At 37.0% G+C, this 21,571-nt stretch overlaps 1 protein-coding gene across 3 annotated transcripts in view; it reads left to right on the top strand.

Annotated features, from left to right (window-relative positions):
• The window catches only part of anapc1 (anaphase promoting complex subunit 1), a 64,937-nt gene that overhangs the window by 5,701 nt on the left and 37,665 nt on the right, over positions 1 to 21,571 (top strand). For 2 of the 3 annotated variants that reach the window (XM_079635591.1, XM_079635590.1), the window contains exons 6-19: positions 75 to 157; positions 288 to 361; positions 1,637 to 1,779; positions 3,616 to 3,839; positions 4,463 to 4,672; positions 4,754 to 4,849; positions 4,988 to 5,078; positions 6,814 to 6,879; positions 10,428 to 10,565; positions 12,057 to 12,197; positions 14,505 to 14,565; positions 18,718 to 18,905; positions 19,607 to 19,681; positions 20,289 to 20,554. In XM_079635591.1, the coding sequence (XP_079491717.1) occupies positions 75 to 157; positions 288 to 361; positions 1,637 to 1,779; positions 3,616 to 3,839; positions 4,463 to 4,672; positions 4,754 to 4,849; positions 4,988 to 5,078; positions 6,814 to 6,879; positions 10,428 to 10,565; positions 12,057 to 12,197; positions 14,505 to 14,565; positions 18,718 to 18,905; positions 19,607 to 19,681; positions 20,289 to 20,554 (1,856 nt within the window). The remainder of the gene's footprint in view (positions 1 to 74; positions 158 to 287; positions 362 to 1,636; positions 1,780 to 3,615; positions 3,840 to 4,462; positions 4,673 to 4,753; positions 4,850 to 4,987; positions 5,079 to 6,813; positions 6,880 to 10,427; positions 10,566 to 12,056; positions 12,198 to 14,504; positions 14,566 to 18,717; positions 18,906 to 19,606; positions 19,682 to 20,288; positions 20,555 to 21,571) is intronic. The other variant, XM_079635592.1, reaches the window with a different exon arrangement.

The raw sequence follows: 21,571 nt of genomic DNA, 5'->3' as shown, positions 1-21,571 counted from the left end.
CTATTTTCCATCAGCTGAAAAATTGTAACGTTCCGTCTTTCTCTTGATCGACTGTTACTGGGTTTCGTTTGTAGGTGTCCGCTCTCTGGTCAACAAAGTTTGGCCTGCTTTTGGAGCGCAAAAACATTACAGTTGACGGCCCCATGAGCCCCATCAGGTATTTATTTATTCATTTAATGGATTTTTCAACATGCAGAATGTTAGTACTGTAAGTGCTTACATTTGAGCGTTGTAAAAGAATGCTTGTGTATAAATATGTTGTTGAATGATTTGAATCTTGTTATCAGGGAACCTCTCCCGACCCTGTTCAGCATGCTGCATCCCTTAGATGAAATCGCTCCTGTTGTTTGTAAGTCCAGCGGTAAGACTTGATAACTTGTACTTTATTAGTGTTATTTTAGTATTATTTATGACTACTTTTATATTTTAAATTAGGTTTTGGTTTTTAGTAATTTTACTATTTCAACTTATTTTATTTCATGTATTTGCCAAAGACAACAACTATTTTAGTTTATAACAATAACAGCACTCTACCTCAGGAAGGAATGTTTAAGATTTGGCAATCATTTGCATTTTTGTTGTGTTTTATATGTTGGTGCAATTATGAATTATTTTCCACTATGACACACAAAGTCTCATGGTTTTGCGCGTGTGTTCTCCGTGGTCCTCTGTCTTGGAACTTATCCATATAAGCCATATTTAGGAAGACCATTTATTAAATTAATGTTGAGACCCATGGTCTAAAATTACCTATCTGTCAATGGCAAGTGATATTAAATATTTATTTACAGTGGCCATGAAGCTATATGTTAGTATTATTTATATTAATTAAATTTTGTTCTAATTACAGTTATATATTGTGATTATTGAGTAGTTTTTACATCTGGTCACTTCATGCATTTTTATTGATCGTATAGTTATCCAATTTGTAAAAACTGTTCCATTATACTTTGCCTCATAAATGTATTTCCACAAAATAAATAAAAATCTGATCTTCAGTTTCTGTTCACGTCAACAAAAGCAACAGCTGCATTTAATTTATTAAGACCTAATTTCAAGATCAAAGATAAGCAATAAGAGAGAGCGGCATCAGCACTGGTAAGATAGTTTAGTCTCATAATAATTTAGTATTTTTAATGAAGATTATTGCGTTGAGATTCAGGATGCGACGCAGAACATTTTCATACATCTGCGGGTCTGCTGAAGCTAGGCCATATCTGCAGGCCATATCTGTGTTAGCATATGCATGTTGCAGTAGCGTTGTCATATCTGGTTTACCAGAGCTGGTAGCCTATAACACACTCAGACTTTTTTTTTTTGGGGAGGAGTAAAATGTACAGATGTGGCTTCAACAACCAGATGCATGTACACTTGTCCAGTTTCGCTTCAGAATGCATCTTAAAACACCTCCTGAAGTGGTTTGAGTGATCGGATTTAAATCCGTCTTGAAAGCGTTTCGGAGGGCGTTTACACCTGGTCTTTTCACGATCGGATAGCATACATTTGGCACATGGAAAATGTTAGTTTTGGACACCATTGAATTAACTCTATAATAATGACACTGATGTATTGTCGATCTCTGACTTCAGAATATGTCATATGTCGATGCTCTTGTTGTTCCCTCTCATTGGTTCAGGTCTGTTTGAGGCCAGACTCCAGTATGTTTCAGACAGCGCTCAGAGAGTGGTGTTCACCTGCCTCAAACCCTCCCTTATCATGACGTACGACACACAGCAGTGCACACACACCGTCTGGACCCTACGCAAAGTCACACCTGAGGTATGGTTGCTTCGTGCAGTCATAATGAAATATCCTTTTTCCGTGTTTTTTTGTGAATGGTTAGAGGATGACTGGTCAATGTTCTAACGTTTGAGATTAAAAATGTTAAAAAAGGGCCCCTATTATATATTTTTTCTAATCTTACCTTTCATGGAGTGTGTAATATGGCTGCATGCATTTAAATGGTCTGCAAAGTTATAAAGATCAAAGTGCACAACAAATAAAGTTATTGTCTCCTAAATTAAATTAAATAATTCTAAAACTTCCGAAACGAGTCGTCAGCAATTTCAGTCTCACCTTCTGTTACAAACCTATGGTCTTCATTGGCCGCCTGCAAACAACGTTTACTTTGACCCGCCCTCAAACACTGTATTTGTGGCTGAGATTGGAAGAGTTTGGTTCGTGTTGTTTTTGTCGAGAAGACGCTTTTTTTCTTTGCCGAGGATCCACTTTGCATGCACTTCCAAAGCCCATTGTTACTGTTTGTATCATTCTGTATCGAGTGCTGAGGAAGATTCGGAGCTTATATTCAGATATGGTTATAGGCGTTTTGTTTCTAACATGCCCTGTAAGTGGTTGGCCAGTCACAACAGACTGGGCCATCTGACCAATCAGAGCAGAGTAGAATGAGAAATGAGGTGCAATGTGGTTTTTGACCTTAGATGCATGTACACCTATTTTAGGAGACCTCCAAAGCAAAATGAGGAACCTTTAAAATTGCATAATAGGAGCTAGGGGTGTAACGGTACGCAAAAATCACGGTTCGGTACGTACCTCGGTTTTAAAGTCACGGTTCGGTTCATTTTCGGTACAGTAAGGGAAAGAAATGCAAAACATTAAACTGCTGGTTGTTTACTATAAACTTTTTTTAAACAATTTGTTTACACTTTTTTTAAACACACTTTTTAATCAAATATAACGTTAGGCTAAAAAAAAAAAAAGATATATATATATATAAAAAAAGAAGAAATAAAATACTGCTGCAAAGTTCTCCACTAAATAAAATACTCTCAAACCAATATTGGCCATATGACGCTAGCTAGCGAGAGCGTGCCGTGTATGTGGTGATCTTTATTTATGCGATATTTATGTCCGAGCCCGACCCGAGAGTTAAAGTCCATTTTTTTTTCTCATACTAATGACACATGTACGTTTGTTTGTGTGGAAAGCCCGCTTTTAACAGAAAGGCATTCGGAAATGTCCACAGATGAGTGCATCAGCGCTCTTAACACTGGCGCGCTTGCACATGTTTCGTTGTCACAGCAACATAAACAAATTTCCGCACACAGGAAGACAGATGTAATGGTAATATTTTACATGTATTTGAATCACAAAAACGATTAATCAGATTTAATTATAGGATTTAATCAGTGCAACGCGGAGACTTCCGACACTTAATATGTTTGTGTGGAAACTCGGAATTGACGTGGTATGTTCCGCACACAAATCTAGCCTAATTTACGTGAAAGATTGCATTCGGTGCACATGTGCACCGTACCGAAAGTCCTGTACCGAAACGGTCCGGTACGAATACATGTACCGTTACACCCCTAATAGGAGCACATTAACCGTGTTAAATGTCTTTAGTCCAGTTAAACTATTTACCTAATCTTGTCTAAAGACTGGATTGAATAAGATCAATTGAACTAATTAGCAGCAAATCAAAGCATAACGTTAATGAGAAAACTACCTGAGCACTACTGTGGTACTAATAAAAATTATCTTTAATATATATTATTTAATTTTTTGTGCTACATTAAGAATTTCATGTGCTACATTTCAAAAAAGTGAGCAAACATCTGGACCTGTTCTTGCATGTTCGTGTGGTCTTTGCAGGAGAAGACCACAGTGTTGAAGTGTCCAGACCAGCCTGGGCCGGTTCAAACTCCCAATGCAGCCCCCAGCTTCCTCAGCACCCACCTGAGAAACGTGAACCGGCTGGACTCGCCCGCCTCGCCCCTGCACTGCCACGCTCTGCACAACCAGAGCCGAATTCCTGCCTCTCCGGCCCTGCACTCTCGGGTTCACTCGCCTAGCATTTCAAACATGGCTGCTCTCAGGTGTGTCCACGCATGGAAAAAAAAAACATAAGACTCCTGCTTTTTCTGTGGTTTGAATATTGTACACAGTATATGGAAATTTTATGTAGGCAGTAGAAATTATGAAAAGATGATTCATATACACTACTAGGGCAGTAAAAAAATATTATATAAAAAAAATTTTTTGCAGCAAGCATGCATTAAATTGATCAGATGTGACAATAATGTTACAAAAGATTTCAATTAAATTCTGTTCTTTTAGACTTCATTTATCAAAGATAAAATGTATGAAAACATAAGAAACATATAAGAAACATTAAGCAGCATGGCCAATTATAAGAAATGTTTCTTGAGCACCAAATCAGCATATTTGAATGATTTTACATAAATATTATTGTAATATTTCACAATATTGCTGTTTTTACTGTGATTTTTATCAAATAAATGCGATTATTATTATTTTTGGACAAAAAAATTACCAAAAAAAAGTCATACTGACCACATATTTTTAAGTGGTAGTGTAAATATTAAATATAAATTCATCTAATAAAACATAAAAAATATATATACAATTGATAAATGTGCTCATTTGTTTCTAAATATGCTCTTTTGTTTTCGTGCTCGTTTAATTTGTGTGACATCAGTCGGGCTCACTCCCCTGGCATCGCCGTACCCTCTTTCTCTGGGACTCAGCGTTTCAACATGTCCTGTCACACCCCGTCCCCGCGCGGCCACAGCATCCTGGCCTCTCCCAACAGCACCCTGAACGACACGGCCCTGCTGCCCGAGATGGAGCCCATTCTACCAGACCTCTGCATCGAGCAACTGTGGACAGAAACCAGCGCTATCTCCAGGTCCGCTGAGTTTGGTTATGCCGAGAGCATGAAGTCACTGTTGATGTTTGTCCTGAAATCAGTGTTGTGTCCATGTTACAGGGAGAAAGGCTGCCAGGCCTCTAAAGTCTTCATCACCTCTGATCTGTGTGAGAACAGGTACCTGTGCTTCTTGGTCGAGTCCCACCAGCAGCTCAGGTGAATGTGTGTCTTATTTATTTATTTTGCTTTTACAATAATGGGAAAGACTGATTTGCTTTCTTATTATTTAACAATTTTAAAGCTCTAGTGCTTCTAACCTTAAACTAAATGATCTTTCTTGTGTGCTATTTGCAGGTGTGTCAAATTTCTTGAGAGCAATGAAACTTCTCAACTGATATTTGCATCAGTAACTGTTATCACCGCAAAAGATGCCGCCCCTCTTGAGGTGAGTATTTGGATTAGAGGACTCGAGTCAAATAGTTGATCTACAAATGGTGCAACCTTGAGTTTTCCTACGGGAACAAACACGTCACAATATTCCTCATTTAAATAATTCCCACTCAAGACATAGATAACAAAAAGGGGCGAGGCGGGGATAAGTTGTGTTAGTGGTGTGTTGAAAATCATGGTTATGGTAAGGGCCGTGACAGCAGTTGACCAATCACAACACACCAGTCCAATCAGAGCACAAGGAAGGAGGGGCTTCATAGAGACAGGAACTAAACAGAGCGTTACTGACAGACTGGGAAGAGAGGAGCTGCAATATTGTAGGAGTAGTAGTATTTGAGTTTACACATCAGATTCACAGGCTATATCATGGCAAATACAGATTATACGTTAGAGAAAAAAATAAACAATTTGTTTGTTATAAAACAAAATGTTATACATAAGATACTTACAAAATAAGTCCTTAAAAGTTTGTCCTGGTAATAGTCTTTGTCTCATGACATAAAAAACTTGCCAGTCTAAAAGCATGTGTTTTATCTACTTGTTGGTGATACAATATTTGCATTTTGGTGCTTCTTCACCCTTTAGTAAGTGTTCATGGGTTAATTTGGTGTGGCCTATTAGACACCTTATATGCACAACTTGGTCATGTCTGGATTTAAAGGAGTAAATGCATCTTCTTTCAACACCACAGGATTTATTTCAAATAGTTGTTATTTTGACATCAATCCCATTCTGTTGGCCATTTATCCAATATATGTTTGTTAATTAGTGGCTTCAAATCAGAAGCTGGGACTTGCTAATGTAAAATATGTGAAATATATATATTTTTTTGTACATTCAACAGTACAGTGTTTACTGCACTTTGTTTTTCTAGTTATTTACCTATAATGGATAATGAATCAGAAATATCACACATTCAAAGAAAATAGCTTACTTCTGCATTCTAAAATAAGCTGGATATAAGAGGAAATATGGAAAGCAATTTGTCATGTTGATGATGTGTCCTTGAAAGTTTCTAACAATTTTCTTTTATTCTTCACTGTTGTTTAAGTCACAATGTAGCAAAAAATAATTTCCATCTGTATTGTGACGGACATCTGTGTGAAATGGATTATCGAAAAACAAAACATATAGGGTGGAGGCTCTTCTATCCATCGGTTTTCGGTTGTGTATTAGATTTTGAGATGTGGGCAATGCATTCAAAAATGGAGGCAGATCCAAATCCGATCTTGCAGTTGATTGTAAGAAAGTTGCAGAAAATCAAATTAAGTCATTTGAATTAAAATTACGAGGTCAAAAAAAAGTAAAAAAACAAATGCATGGATGTATCGTTCACAATAAGATGAATAATAAAGTGAACTTGAAATTAACAACATAACAAGTTTTGTAATACACTTTTCTGCTATAATTGTGCATAATTCATCTGTGCTATTTGGAAGTTAAGTTATTGAAAGTGAATCGTGTTTCCTGTTGGTTGATGTTAACTAATAGCCAAAAGTCCATTTTTCGCCATCCAATAAATTAGATAATCAATGTAAAAAGGGTTGCAAATGCCTTTTCTGTGGAGTCACATTTCACCTAATTCATTGTGATTAGATCTTGCTGCTTCTCATGATGAATATTTTACAGTAAAAAACCCTGTAAATCTTGAATGTCAGTTGTAAGTGTCGTTGTCATTTTGCTGTCGTCTTCAGGACCTAAATTTCCTCTTGTTCTTCATTTCTTGAAAGGACATTCATGCTATGCTGGTGCTTGAGGCCAACGGAAGTCTGGTGTTGTACACAGGAGTCACACGGGTGAGGCTTGATTGCATCTGCGGTTTTCACCTCTGAAATGACATTATTGGTGGCCTGAATCATATTTCCACTTTCAGCTCTTTTGTTCTGAGATGTCTGTAATATGCAGTGTATCCACCATGCACATAGTTATTTTTATTAAAAAAGCCAAAGGCATCTGTGCATTACAATTTGCACTCAAAGCCTAGTGTTGAGTCTAATACATCATCTCATTCCATCATGTTCCCCCCCCAATCACCAGAGATTTGAAAATTGGTTTCAGGTGAGTCACTCATATCTGGATGAGAGATTGTCATTAGTGCCGGAGAGAATGCAGTGATTCTTTGCAGACACACAGGCATGTCTGTTTATACTGTTAGATTCATACAATTTATTAATGTCATTAAATGATCCTTACAGATGTATGCATGATTGATGTATAAAAAGCCTCTTTCTCTCCAGCACTGATGATAATGTGTGTTTCAGATGTGGATGACTCACCTCGAACCAATTTTCTAGGTCTAGTTCTTTAGTGATTGGTTGAAAATATGATTGACCAAGGTGACCTATCCAACTGAATACAAAGGCTGTATCCCAATGTTGTTATTCTTATAGTTATATATAGTATGTGATGGTGATCTGTCCTATAATGCATGCACGCACACACATTCATTTGTATTATATAGGACATATCACCATCACATACTATATATTAAGACTAATAACTCTGGATAAGGGGAATGCAGCTATTGTATTCTGTTGAACGTCACCTTGATCAATCAAATTTTCAGCCAATCACTAGAGAGCTAGACCTGGAAAACACTAGGTTTCAGGGTCTGTAGTATCAGGAGACACTTTTATCTTGCAGTAGCATGTCATTATACTTTCCATCACATGTGTCAAACACAAGACCCGTGGGCCAAAACCGACCCGCCAGCTCATTTCATGCGGCCCCGCAAGTTAATTTCTATAAAAAAAAACTTGAACGAAATGTCTCAGTTAGTGCTGCCCAGTCAATCAGTTACCGCTTTTCTTGTGAGTAATAACCCTTCAAACGTATCACGCATGTATTCAGAACACGACGTGACGAACCGCTAAATTCATATCTGCTTTTGCTCTTTGGCCTGCGCTGAGTAAAGGCCCGTTCACACTAAGGACAATAACTATAATGATAGCAGAGTCCAGCTATAACGATAATGGCATAAAGTCATTGGAATCAATTTCAGATTTTTTTCCCCAGCCAATCAGAATGCATCCTGCTTTAAAGAACTCGAGAATTTAAAGAGGCAGACCACAAAACTGCAGTGCGCTAATAATAAACAAAGATATTGGGTCTCATTTATGAAACATTCGTAAATATACGAGTAAATATGTGAGTGATCTGCGCGTAAAGAGACCTTCCCGAAAACTCTTCTCCTGATTCACAAATATTTCGTAAACGTCAGATGTGATAGTGAAAAGTGTGTGTGTGTGTTAATCAATTCCAATCAGTCGTAAATGGGACGCGCGTGCACGCTCATTCTCAATTACCATAAACCCCGCCCATTAAATCCGACTGACAACTATATATGGGCATCATATTATGACACCAAACGAAGGATTTCAACATGTCTTCTCAAAAGCGAATGAAAAAGAAAAATTTCTCATTATCAGATAATATTTTATTATTAGAAGTTCATTCAAAACGCCACGTTTTATTTTCAAGCGTACATAGTGGCATATCAGGTCCTAAAAAAAAAGAAAGCTTGGGAGCATATTACAGAAGCAGTTAATGGAGTAATCTGTTAATCGAACAGTCCCAGAAGTGAAAAGAAAATGGTTCGACATGAAGCTCGACTGCAAAAAACGAATTAGTTCACTTCGAAAAAATATAGCCCAGCCCTATTGAAAGCAATTAATTATTTGATTAAAGTGTTCCGTCTGCAGATGCTATTACTGGCTCTCATAATAAAAGTAAAACGAAAAACCGTATGTAATTACTATATATAATATTTTTTCAAAATGCTGTGTAAATATGTACCCGATTAAGGTGAATTAAAATGCAGCCTTATTAGCAAAACGTTCGGATGTTAAACGCACTATTTACGCGTGGCTGGGAGCAGGTGTAGATTTCTTTCGTACCAACTAACATTTGGAAAATACGAACATTTTAATGAATCCGAAAATTTACGCCAGAACCACTTTACACACGATTTACACAAAAATTAGTTCTGCTCGTGTTTCATGAATGAGACCCATTGTGCGCTGGTGTGGATGTTATTATAGTTATCTTTCTAGAGTATCTACTTTCTAGTACTAGAAAAAACATTCATAGTTCGTAAAATACTCAATAATGTCTTTGGAAGCGACTAATCGAAAAAATAACCTTTTTAAAATGTCAAACACGCATTGTGTAGTAGCTATAAAGTTTACTCTTCTTCTCCCACTTGATTGGACATCAATTTTTATGTCTTTAGGGTAAAGTGGATGCATTTATGTGTTGTAAATCCAACTGGCTCTGACTTTGTCACTGTATTGTGTTTACACAAACATGTCGGCACACATAGGTTATCGATCAACTATCATGGTCATAAAAGCACTTAAATAAGGAAATTAAAATTATGCATCAGACATCTCGAAGTGTCAAGTGCCGAACGATCATCCAGATGCCGTTCACGCTGCTGAGAGCGACGTTTAGATGAATATGTAAATATGTGCTGCGCTTTCCTCTCAATAACAAAATAAACACAACAAAAATGACAGCGGTGAGAAAACAGCCGTTAAGAAAGCATCTGATCATAGCGATGTGGATATGTCTGCACCAGCTCTGCATTTCACCGGTATCATGATGACAGATTAAAATTACACTGTTATGATGGATGATTATAAAGTATATTTGAGGCTATAGTTTGAATTAACCCCTTTTCTTTGCATGACACATTGACATTACAATACAGAATGGCTCTTTTGGCATTATCCTGAACATTGTATAAGCATTAATTTCATGTGTCATCGAACAGAAAGAGACGGCGTGCGTAAACGTCACATCCTTTGGATTTTCTTGGCAAAAACATTCTTTACATAAAAATCAGTCTACAGGCTGATAAACTAGAAGTCAGTTTTGTTCATACATTGGCAATAAAACGCTATTAATACATAAAAAAAATCGTACATATAGCCTTTAATAAAAACTAAAGTCTGTTTAAAAATTACCGTTATAAAACCAAGGCATTAACATATGGACTTTGTTTAATATCTTAAAAAGTTTACATTGGAATTTTAGCAAGGCCCTGCAGTAAATAAAATGGTTTGAGCACAAACTTAATGTTTGTAACATGATGTTTAAAGAGAATTGATAAATTAAGACTAAAATAAAAACAAAAAATAGAAGTATAATGACTGATGAAATTTGTCCTTAATTTTCCATCAGCCCTTTTTCAGGTACACATAAGCTGAGTTTGACACCTCTGCTTTATATACATAAACAGAATTATTATTCTCATTACCTACAAAGTAATTCAGTTTTAAGCCTTTTGTAATACAAAACTGTCCAGTTTTTAAGCTAATAATCATGACTGTTTTACTTCCAGGTCAGCAAAGTGTTTGTCCCTGGCCTTCTGTCTCCTAGCTTCAGTGTGCAGAACCACCAGCCACAGTTAATCACTCCTCTGGAGAACATCAGCACCCCCGCCAGGGCCACAGTTCAGCATATGAGCCGACTGGAGGAGGTACTGCAATGTGCTTATTGAGGGAGTGTGTGTGTGTGTGTTATATTGTTGCCAATTAGTGACACACTAATTGAGTCATATATGTAAGACAAGACCACATTCTTAGAGAGGACTCTTGATTGATTGCTAATGGCCTTCCACTTTGTTCTTACAAATGGATCAATATCAGTATTAAATCACAGTAATATGGCCCGCTCCATTATTTTTGCTCTTAAACAACAAAAACAACTTGGCCCACAACATGAGGCTGGTTTGATAATCTAATCTCGTGAAACCGAGATCAAGTAGCCTATATGATTGATAGAATGCTTAGTAAATTATATTAATCATACCAAATGTAAGTGTATTTAATTATGACTGTTGTTTTAGACCATTTAACATGAAGTATTGCACCACTGATAAAAGCTTCTGCAAATGTCCCCTAAAGCACAAACAGCATTTTATTCTGTTCACTTCGAATCCAGAGAACTACAGATGTACTCAGATGATGTACTTGTGTTGACAAACAAATTTCATTCACAGTTTGTTCCCTTTTTATGATGGTAATTTAATAACGGTCAAGAAAGCAGCCACAAATACCTTTTTTTAGTAATATTTTCAAGCGTTGCATGCCCTTTTTGATAGGAAAGTAAATGTTAAAGTGCCCTTATTATGTTATTTTAAAGGTTTCTTATTTTGTTTTTGAGGTTTACATGCAGGTAAAAACACACTTTAATTTTCTCATAATACACATTGCAGCATCACCGCTTTTCTCAGTCTCTCTAAATCCCTCCCTTTCGAATTCACAAACACGTGTACTCTATGTATTGGGAGTGGTGGTACTGACTCTACATTTTATAAGATATTTGTCAATGAGTCTCTGGATCTGTTGTGCACCAAATCGTCCTGTCAGTCATCTCTCCTTACTATCTTCACGTAATAAATGAAATCTGATGTATTGTAATGCACCCGATTACCGTAGCAAGCCTAAACATGTCCCTTTAGGGGCACATCCATATCCATTACCATATCTGAATTTCAGCACTTGATACACAGTGATATGAACAGTAGGCGTTGTTTTACTGTATCAATTAGAGCGCAAGTCCTTGTCCTTTGGAAGTGCATGCCAAGTGGATTCACAGCACAGAAAACAGCGTCTTCTTGACATGTCAACAAAACCCAAACCAAATTCTTCCAAGCCTCAGCTACAACTACAGGGTTTGAGGGCGGGTCAAAGGAGACGTCGTACGCGGGCAGCCAATGAAAACCATAGACTGCCATTATGCAAATGTGTTAGGTTCGGAGCAGGAAGTAAGACTGGAATTACTTTTTGCGTTCACATACAGCTGCATTACACACTGAATTAAAGGAAATATCTGAAAAAGCATAACAGGGGCACTTCAAATGGAAACGGGTGGCTATAGAAGAAGGGATGGGCATGAACGTGGATCACTGTTTAATGGTGTAATGTTTTTGTGTTTTCTTATCCGATTCCTCACCTCCTGCTGTAAGGTTGGCATGCCGTCCCCGGTGTTGGAGGTCCGCAGCACGGCGCAGCACCACGAATCATCATGGCTGGAAGACTCTCCTTTCCAGCAGGCTGCACCTCATATCCACACCCTCCGAGACCCCGTCAGCAACAGAGTCACGCTGGTTAGTGCAGCCCGTCACCTCTGACCCCCTCTCTGCATTTGGTTTATTGATATTCCAGAGGCAAATTGATATTAAATGGGTGATGAGCTGAGAAATCAAATGTTCCTTGAGCTTTAGACATATAAGAGGTCATCATACTATAAGAATATCCTAAGTTTCAGAATCGAAAACTTCCTTGTTAGTCCAATAAAATTTGTTAGTTTGTTAATCTCGATAGCTGTAATAGTAAAAACGTAGTAAAAGTTTTCGAGAGAGTTCCACATGTAATACTAGCTATTTCATATGCAAACATGTAAGCCAATCACAGCTGTTGACGTTTACACTGAAGTCTCACACAGACACGCCCCTTAAAACAGAGCGTTCAAACCAGAGGCTAAAATCAGGCTAGGAAAAATGCCTTTTATTTCTAAATTATGACAATTTTTTATATAAAAATCATACTTAACACTATAAGGGCTTCCCAGGCAACATTATAATATAATAAAACAATCCAGTTCATTACCCCTTTAATGCTGACGGTAACAAGGGTTGTACAAGTAGGGTGTGCTGATACTGATGGCTGAATATTTTAAGAATGGGTAATAATTGATATCTCTTGTTCATGAAGCTGCAGTTTGCAATATTTAATGCACGCTTTTAATTAAAACCAGACTTTAAAAGTATTGTGACGTACTTCTAAGTGTAATAGATTATCTAGAAGAAAAAATGTAGGGTGGACACATTTCTTTGCATTAGATTTTGATTTGATTGCATTTAAACTGACTAAATGATTAAAGTTTTTGTATATTTAATATTTAATTAAACATATGCATTTATTAATTGTTAACAATTAGATCTATAACATGCAATTACAAAATATATAGGGGGAATTTTAATTTCATGCTGACTTTAACACCTTTTAACAGACTGACACTTCAGTACTTTTGAAAACGTGTATAAAAAGACTTTGAAAATCAGTTCTTATGTGATATTATGCGTTTCCAATATCAGCTGATTCCGTCCAATCCTGATCATTAATTAATATATATTGGCCGACACTGATATAATTACCAATGTATCTTGGATCTCTAATATACAGTGCACAACACATTTGTTTAGACGCATTGTTTGCTGAATTAAAGGGAAAGAATTTACACCCAAAAATGTGAATTCTGTCATCATTTACATTTACATTAATTTACCCTCAAGTTGTTCCAAACCTGTATGAGTTTCTTTCTTCTGCTGAACACAAAGGAAGATATTTTGAAGAATGTCGGTAACCAAACAGTTAACTGGTCCCATTGACTTCCATAGTATTTTTTTTTTCTACTATGGAAGTCAATGGGACCAGTTAACTGTTTGGTTACCGACATTCTTCAAAATATCTTCCTTTGTGTTCAGCAGAAGAAAGAAACTCATACAGGTTTGAAACAACTTGAGGGTGTGTATATGATGACAGAATTTTCATTTTAAAGTGAACTATCCCTTCACTAGCCTATGCATAATAGTGGACAATATATTTTATTCATTGATAACAAATGAGGAATAAAATGAACAGTTATTTATTTACACACTATTTTCCCCAGATTCACAAGTAGGAACACTCTTCTGTTATTCAGCAAAGTGGACACAGTTTTTGTCCGATGGCAGTAGTCTCAAAATGCCCACATATGTTGCGGTGAATCGACCTGGCTCACTCCATATATTGCTGTCTGTACCATTGACATAAATGTAGGAGCTGCATTCTAAATGCATTTTCAAAATGTCAGAGAGGGTCAAGATGTTTGTGTTTGTGCTGACCACTGCTGCTGAAGGCAGGAGCTGGTAATTGCTTTTGTCGTTCAGTGCACGGCTGTAATTGAGGGCTGCCACAGTAACAGGACATGACCGACAGACATGTGCACCAGGAGCCCGTCACTGTTTTGACAAGACTCAATAAAGTCTGGTCCCCTGCAGTCTGCCCCTCTGTGTTGTCATTTCCCACTGAACGGCATGTCCTACTAGCAGAAATCCCCTCGCAGGCCTGTCACAGCAATCTCGCCACAACCAACTTATGTGGGATGATATGCTTCAGAGAAACGGGTTTAAAAATAGCCAGCGTCTAAGGTTTGTTTTCATCCAAGTCATTGTGGAATTTTTCTGCATGCAATTGTTCTTTTGTTTTCCATTTATTTTAGCAAAGGGATCTACAATAGCTTGCTTGCTTTTGAATCAATTCGACCAGATATAAATAGCAACGTGACGCCTTTTAGGTTTGGATCCTATTTGATGTTGTCTGCAGTTCAGTATGTGCCGCTAATATCCGCCTCTCACTTTACTTTTGTTCAGGAATTGAGCTCCGGTTCCATGTTAAGAATCACCATTCCTGAGGTGGCCACTTCAGAGCTGGGTAAGAGAGAACATTTGGATAAAAACTGTCCAACATCGTTGCTTCAAATGCAGCACAGAGCTGAGTCACACGCTGTTTGTGAGCTTGAAAATGCACAACAAACCATCAAAACACTAATATAAAAAAAAAACTTCAGCATTTATTCATCTTATTTCTCTCTTTTAAAGGGGTCATACGATGGTTCTAAAGAACATAATTTTGTGTATTTGGTCTAATGCAATGTGTTGACGCGGTTTTAGGTTAAAAAACTTAATTATTTTACACATACTGTACATTATTGTTGCTCCTCTATGCCCCGCCTTTCTGAAACGCGTCGATTTTAACAAAGCTCATCGTTCTGAAAAGCGCTGATTGGCCCAAAAACCTTAAGCGTGTGACGGAAATGTCACGCCTTTTACCATATTGTGAACATCAGCTCCCAAAGCAATAATAACAGGTGACAATGACCTCAGGAACATCACTGTCCCAGCGCGTCCTAGGATGTATCTTTGATGTAAATGTCAATAAATTAAATAAATATAATTTAATGCACTATGAACTAACATGAACAATCCGTAAACTATTTTATTTCTTATAAGTAACCTTAACAAAGATATTAATAAATGCTTTAACAAGATATTGCTCATTTTTAGCTAATGCATTAATTAACATTAACAATGAAACCTTATTGCAAAGTGTTATTTTTGTAAAGAATATTTTGTCTTGTATTTTTTTTCCTGTCATATTTTTGTTAACATTATAATTTAGTAGTATTATGAAATTAAACTTGTTTAAAGGCAGGGTAGGCAGGATTTTTCTAAAAAACAAATTTGGGGAAAAGTTTTTTAGACAAATCCTGCCTACCCTGCCTTTAATTACCGCCATGATGTGAAATTTAACACTGCCGTTTTTCCGGCCACACTCCCACTCCTATGAGACCTATCAGTATTTTTGGTAAAACTCAGATCCTGATTTGTTTGGCATAAATGATGTGCTCAAGGATCTGTCACTAATGAACGCACTTGTGCTTTACTGCGAAGTAAAACTGTGAGTCATTCCTGCCACTTTCTACATTTAGACATTTGACCTTTTCTAATGTGTTCGCTATAATTATTTCAGGAAGTATACATGATACATGCTTAGGGTCTGTTCATGTCATTAGAGCTGTTTGCTATTACTTTTTTTCTATTGACTTTTTACAATTATAATGTTCACCACCCAAATCATCCTAGCATGACGGCGGTGACTTTTAAATGGACAAACAACGCTCACATCCCAACTGCGGACTCGTTTCCCGTGGCGGATTCATTTTTCTTTCTTTTTTTCTTGGCCTTTCGTCTTGGACTGATTGCGTGCGACATCTACCCATCCAGCTTTCTTTACAATTTTCTCAATTAATGCCAGCTTCCTGTTAATAAGTGCTTTAGTTTGAAAGTGGTGGGCTTTGTACCACTAATAAAGTGACATTTTATTCAGGTCCATCCTGACCTTTTGGAGTTTGTTTGCTAATTAAGCTCTAGGCGAAGTCATTGAGTTTGGTGGTGTGACGCTGAACGATAACAAATAAAATGAAAGAAGTGGAAAATGCCATTTTAGATATCCCTAATTTATGTTTAGTTGTGTTTTTTTTACTCGTTTTCCTGGTATTGTATTTTAACCAGTGAAGATTTCCCTGTATTTTTAAATGTAGCTTTATCGCTTGTGGTCACTGATATTTACACTGATCTCTCAAGAATTAGTGACAAGGCTGGATGAACAAACTCTTTAGGATTTTAAATGACCAAGGGTATTCACAACTGTGGCTCTCCTGCAAAATTATGAAATTACATAGTAGCACTGAGATGCTTTACTAACCTTCTAGATGTGACTTGTCTCTCCTCAACAATTTGAGGAATCACTCATGTCTCTACTACAAGCTTGTGGGACAAGCTGTATTTAATACTTTGAAATAGGGGTTTGTTTAAATTACTAACCCAAGTTACGAGGAGTAGTGATAGTCATACATGTCTTAGCAAAACATCACTAAATATTTTTTACTGTTAAATTCTCTCACTTAAATATATAAGCCCATTTCCACCATGGAATAAAAAATTAAAAGGTAATTGCGACTTTTTATTTCACAACCCTGACTTTGCTTATCATCTTTACCATTTTGAATTATCATCTCTCATTTCGGACTTTTTTTTCTCAAAATTGAGTTTAAGAAGTCGAAACGCTCTTAATAATCAAGCCTTTTGGATTTTCTAAGCAATATGATGTCATATTGCGCATGCTCCGCCCACGATCACCGACGGACTGTCCCGTATTAGCATATTTCCGCTCTCAGCCATTTGTATACTGTCCGCCAAGGCAGCACTTTGTGTCTTGTGTCGACCCTCCCCACGGAAGAGAGGGGTGGGGTGAGCATTTGCTCATTATCATTTGAAGAGACATGCACCGAAATGGGTGTCTGTGAACAGAGCTGTTTTTGAGGAGGTAAAAAAGGGTGTTGTTTTAAACAACCATTGAGGAATTTTAACCAAAATATGTTACAAACTTTACATGAAGACCCTAAAGAATCATAAAAAAAAATCATTGTGGAAAACGGGCATCCGATGACCCTTTTAACAGAGATAATAACCTGAAAAAAAGGTCAGATTTGTGAGATTTTAACTCAAAATGCAAGCTACAGGCATTGCGTGTCAGGATTGTTTAAAAACGTGCAATTCTGAGAAGTTAAACCAACGCACGCACCTTATAAACTGGCCTTTGAGTGTATAAACTCAAAATTGCATGAAATAAAGTCAGAATTCTGAGATAAAAGTTGCAATTGCCTTTTTTTATTCAGTGGAAATGGGCTTTCATAGTTAAATATATGTTGAATATTCAAATTAAAAAAGCTATTTCCCATCATTCCATTTGTGTATTTAACATTTTTAAAATGTCAGATCCCCCCAAATATTGTATTAAGTATTGGTACATAACAAGGCTTTTGCTCAACAAACCATATCTTGGTTAAAAACAATTCTTATCTTTCATTTAAGTTCATCTTGCTACAGAAATTCAACCAAACCAAACCCCCTGCATCCCTCCACCCTCAGATCTCAACATCCTCTTCCTCTGTGCATCAGGTCTTGAAGCCCCCGTGTCACGCAGTCGAGCACTCTGGCAAACAGTCATCTCTAAACCCCCTCAAGTGTAGTGTCCCTTGCTTCGCTCGGTTCCCCTGTGTTCTCCACCCCCTCGCTCAGATGTGTGTTCCAGCTCCGGCTGTGTCCTTTGAAGCGCCAGCCCCCTCCGTGTGCACCCTTCAATAGAGCAACATTCATCTCCATTATCGTCACCTACACTTATTTTTGATGTACACACATGGGGGCGGGCGATATGACCTAAAAATTATGTTTTAATGTTATTTTTAATGCTAATCTAATATTATGGTATTAGTTCATCAGAGATATGTGGTGACAGCTGACTAAAACATTTATTAGTGGTGTCTAAAGCAAGCATCATTACAACAATGGGTTATTACACTTCTTACTACTCCGGTTAACTTTACAATGAGGTTCATTAGTTAACTACCTTAGTTTATTTATTAATCTTAGATGGTATTAATATCAAAGGTTGTATTTGTTAATATTAGTTAATGCACTGTGAACTAACATGAACAAACAATTAACAGCTGTATTTTTATTAACTAACATTAACAAAGATTTCTAAATATTGCTCATTGTTAGTTCATTAATGAACCTTATCGTAAAGTTTTACCACTTCTTCTTATTAAACGTCAGCATGCTTCAGACATGAATTATTAGTCAAATCCTTGAATAAAAGGTGTGGTGTGTTACTTACCAAGTGATTTTTGCCTGATGAATGATGAAATGAGTGAAACAATCATGTTGACTCACAAGAGGCCTGCGGGGGTTTTAAAGACACTTAATATTCAGCAATATTATTGATTTGACTACACTGATACTATCAGATGAGAGCAAACTTGAACTGAATTGAGCTGTATAATGATGACACTATTTTGTCTTGTGTAGAGCTGCTTTACAGCTGAATTTCATAATTGATGAACTTTTTTCAGAAGGCACTCAAGCCTTATCTAGAGACTAAAATACTACAGAAAGCGCCACATCTTACCATTGTGACAGTGACTTTTGTTGTTAACAGTTGATCTTTCTTTCTCTCCCACAGTCAAGCGTTGCCTGCAAGCCGTCAGGTTTATTTTACCCAAGGACACTGCCATGAAAGTGCTGGTCAAGTGGTACAACAGTTACAACGCCCCTGGAGGTCCCAGCATGCACCTGGAGTGGAACCTGTTTGTTACATGCCTAATGACAATGATGGGTTACAACACAGAACGACTGACGTGGACACGCAACGTGAGTGTCTCTTTGGTCTGACCTCTGTGTCTGTCTGTGCGTTTGATAAGCTTAGGGAATGCAGAGAGTTTTCAGGTGCCAGTTTTAGCACAGTAGGATTGATCAAGAATTTAAACAAACGAGATTTACAATGGACTTAAACCCTTTTAAATGTACTATTTTTGTGTTTTAAAATGATCATAGTTAAACATTGTTTTAAAATATGTCAGGTAAGCTTAGAAAACAATTTACTATACATTAAACATTATTTCCTACAAATGAAATGGTCATTATTGATATACCCAAATATTGCCCAGTACAATCTGAATCTTTAAATATGATCTTTAAAAAAAAAAATTGTGATTTAAAAAAAAAAGTTTTTGCATAAATGTAATGTAAAGTGTTTTGTAGATCTTATTTGCTTGCATGTAGTTCATATAATTTTGTTCAAATAAATACATACATTTTTTTTTATTATTATTTAGTTATCAAAACAAAATATTTATCAAAACAAAACCCGTTTATTTGATTTATCTATCAAAACAAAATACTTTATTAAAACAAAACACTATTAATTTATCAAAACAAAATGCAACACTATTTATTTATAGTGAATTATATAACATCATTGTATTATAAGATGGTTGATAGTGAAGTTTCCTATTGGTGAATGAACACTTGTCTGTCTTAAATGCTCATTAACACACTTGTCATCTCCACAGCTTCATTTTGAAGTGCCTCTCTCTCCAGTAATAGCCCCTAAGAAGGCCCGTCCTGCTGACACGGGTTCAGATGAGGTGAGTGACTCTAGACATGCCAGGGGCAAAGGTCAAAGGTCAAATGTCAAATGTTTTTTACAGAAAGGCTTATAAAAATATATACGTTGTTGTTCAAAAGTGTTGAGTCTGTAATAGAAAGTAAGCAATACTTTCTTTAAAAAGCAAGGATGCATTAAATTGATCAAACGCAATTCGTATATTGTTACAAATTATTTATATTTCAAATCTATTGTTTTCAATGTTTCCTGAGCAGCAAATCATCATATTAGAATGATTTCTGAAGGATCATGTGACATTGAAGACTGGAGTAATGATGCTGACAATTCAGCTTTTTAGCTCGGGAATAAATAGCATTTTAAGACATATTCAAATAGAAAATAGGTATTTTAAAGTGTAATAATATTTCAGTTTTTACTGTATTTTTGTTTAAATAATTGTCGCTTTGGTGATCATGAGGCTTTCAAAAACACACAAAAATCGTACCGGCCCCAAACTTTTTAACGTCAGTGTATATAGTGTGTATAACATGCATCAGCCCTCCACTGAGTTCCTGTAGTGAATGTTTTGAAGGTATTTATTTACCTGTGGTTTGTTGATGTGTCTACATCTGTTCTGACATCAACAGGATTGGGCATACCTCCGTTGCTCCGACTACCATTGGCAAATTTCCATGCTTCCTGCGGTGGCGGTTCAAGGCCTGGAGTTGGTGTCGCCCCCTGGTGGAGTGAATAACCAGGAGTCTGCTGTGGGTTTGGAGTCGTCCGCCCTCCTCTTCCCACATATCCCGGTGCTCTTCTACGTTCTGCACCTGCTCTATGAAGACCTGAAGCTGGATGAGCTACAGCGGAGCGGGGCGAGAGCTCTGGTTGGTCTGCTGCAACAGCTGGCCAAGTAATTTATTATTATTATTATTATTTGTTTTTGGCCTGTTTGATAGAAATAATAATGAATGAAGACCAGAGAGAGACCAGGGCTGCGTCCCAATTCGCCTACTTATACTACACCCTAAAAGTATTTACTCTTCTTGTGAAGAAAAAGGACATACTTTTGAGTGTGTAGCAAAAGAGTAGGCAAGCTTTGGGACATACTACTTCCTCATCTTTAACGGACAGATCTGTGTGCATCCTGTCAGTAAACTGCCCTGTCAATCATCTTGTCAGTTAAAATCCTCCATTCAATCTAATTTAATTTCCTACCGTTTCGGAGAGAAATGTCGTCGCACGTTCATCTGCCAGTCGCGGGTCTTTCATGCGGAGACTCTCCTCATGTGTTTGCAATTTGAATGTAATGATGTATTTTAAAGTTAATGGCTAAATGTGTCTTTACAAAAGTTCACAAGCTGCTGCAGATGCAATATGTAGACAACATTGAATAAATACATGTTCGTCAGGTTAGATACTGATAATTAATCACTCAAACCCCTTTATCTAAACCTCTCTACATAACCGCCAGACACGCGCGTCCTCCATGTTGTAGTTTTTTAACACTTTTTACTCATGTTTGTAGTTCTAACCAAATCCTCGTTCAACGCGTGATGGGTTGTGGGCAATATTAGCCGCTAGCGTGCACATCAATCTGCACTTCAGATTCTGACTGGAAATAGTAGACCATCCGGGTATCTTTGGAACACTTATTTCAACATACTACGATTTGGGATGTACTAATTCTACTTTTGAATACTATTTAGGATGGATAGTATGTGAATTGGGACACAGCATAGATCTTCTGTTTTCTATGACTCATGCACACATGCACTAGGCTCCGAAACCAAGTAAAGTCACCCAACTCCTCAAACCTCCCATTTCACATTGTCATTGCTGCTTTTTTTTGTGGCGTATCCTAATTATGGATGGGTAAATAGCTGTAATGTTTTTCATTGTTTATTAAAATGTCAAGTGCATGCTGTCA

The sequence above is a fragment of the Phoxinus phoxinus genome (assembly GCF_949152265.1).
Source record: "Phoxinus phoxinus genome assembly, chromosome: 14".
Lineage (NCBI taxonomy): Eukaryota > Metazoa > Chordata > Actinopteri > Cypriniformes > Leuciscidae > Phoxinus > Phoxinus phoxinus.
The sequence above is the reverse complement of the archived record's forward strand: the minus strand, read 5'-3'. Positions and strand labels throughout refer to the sequence as shown.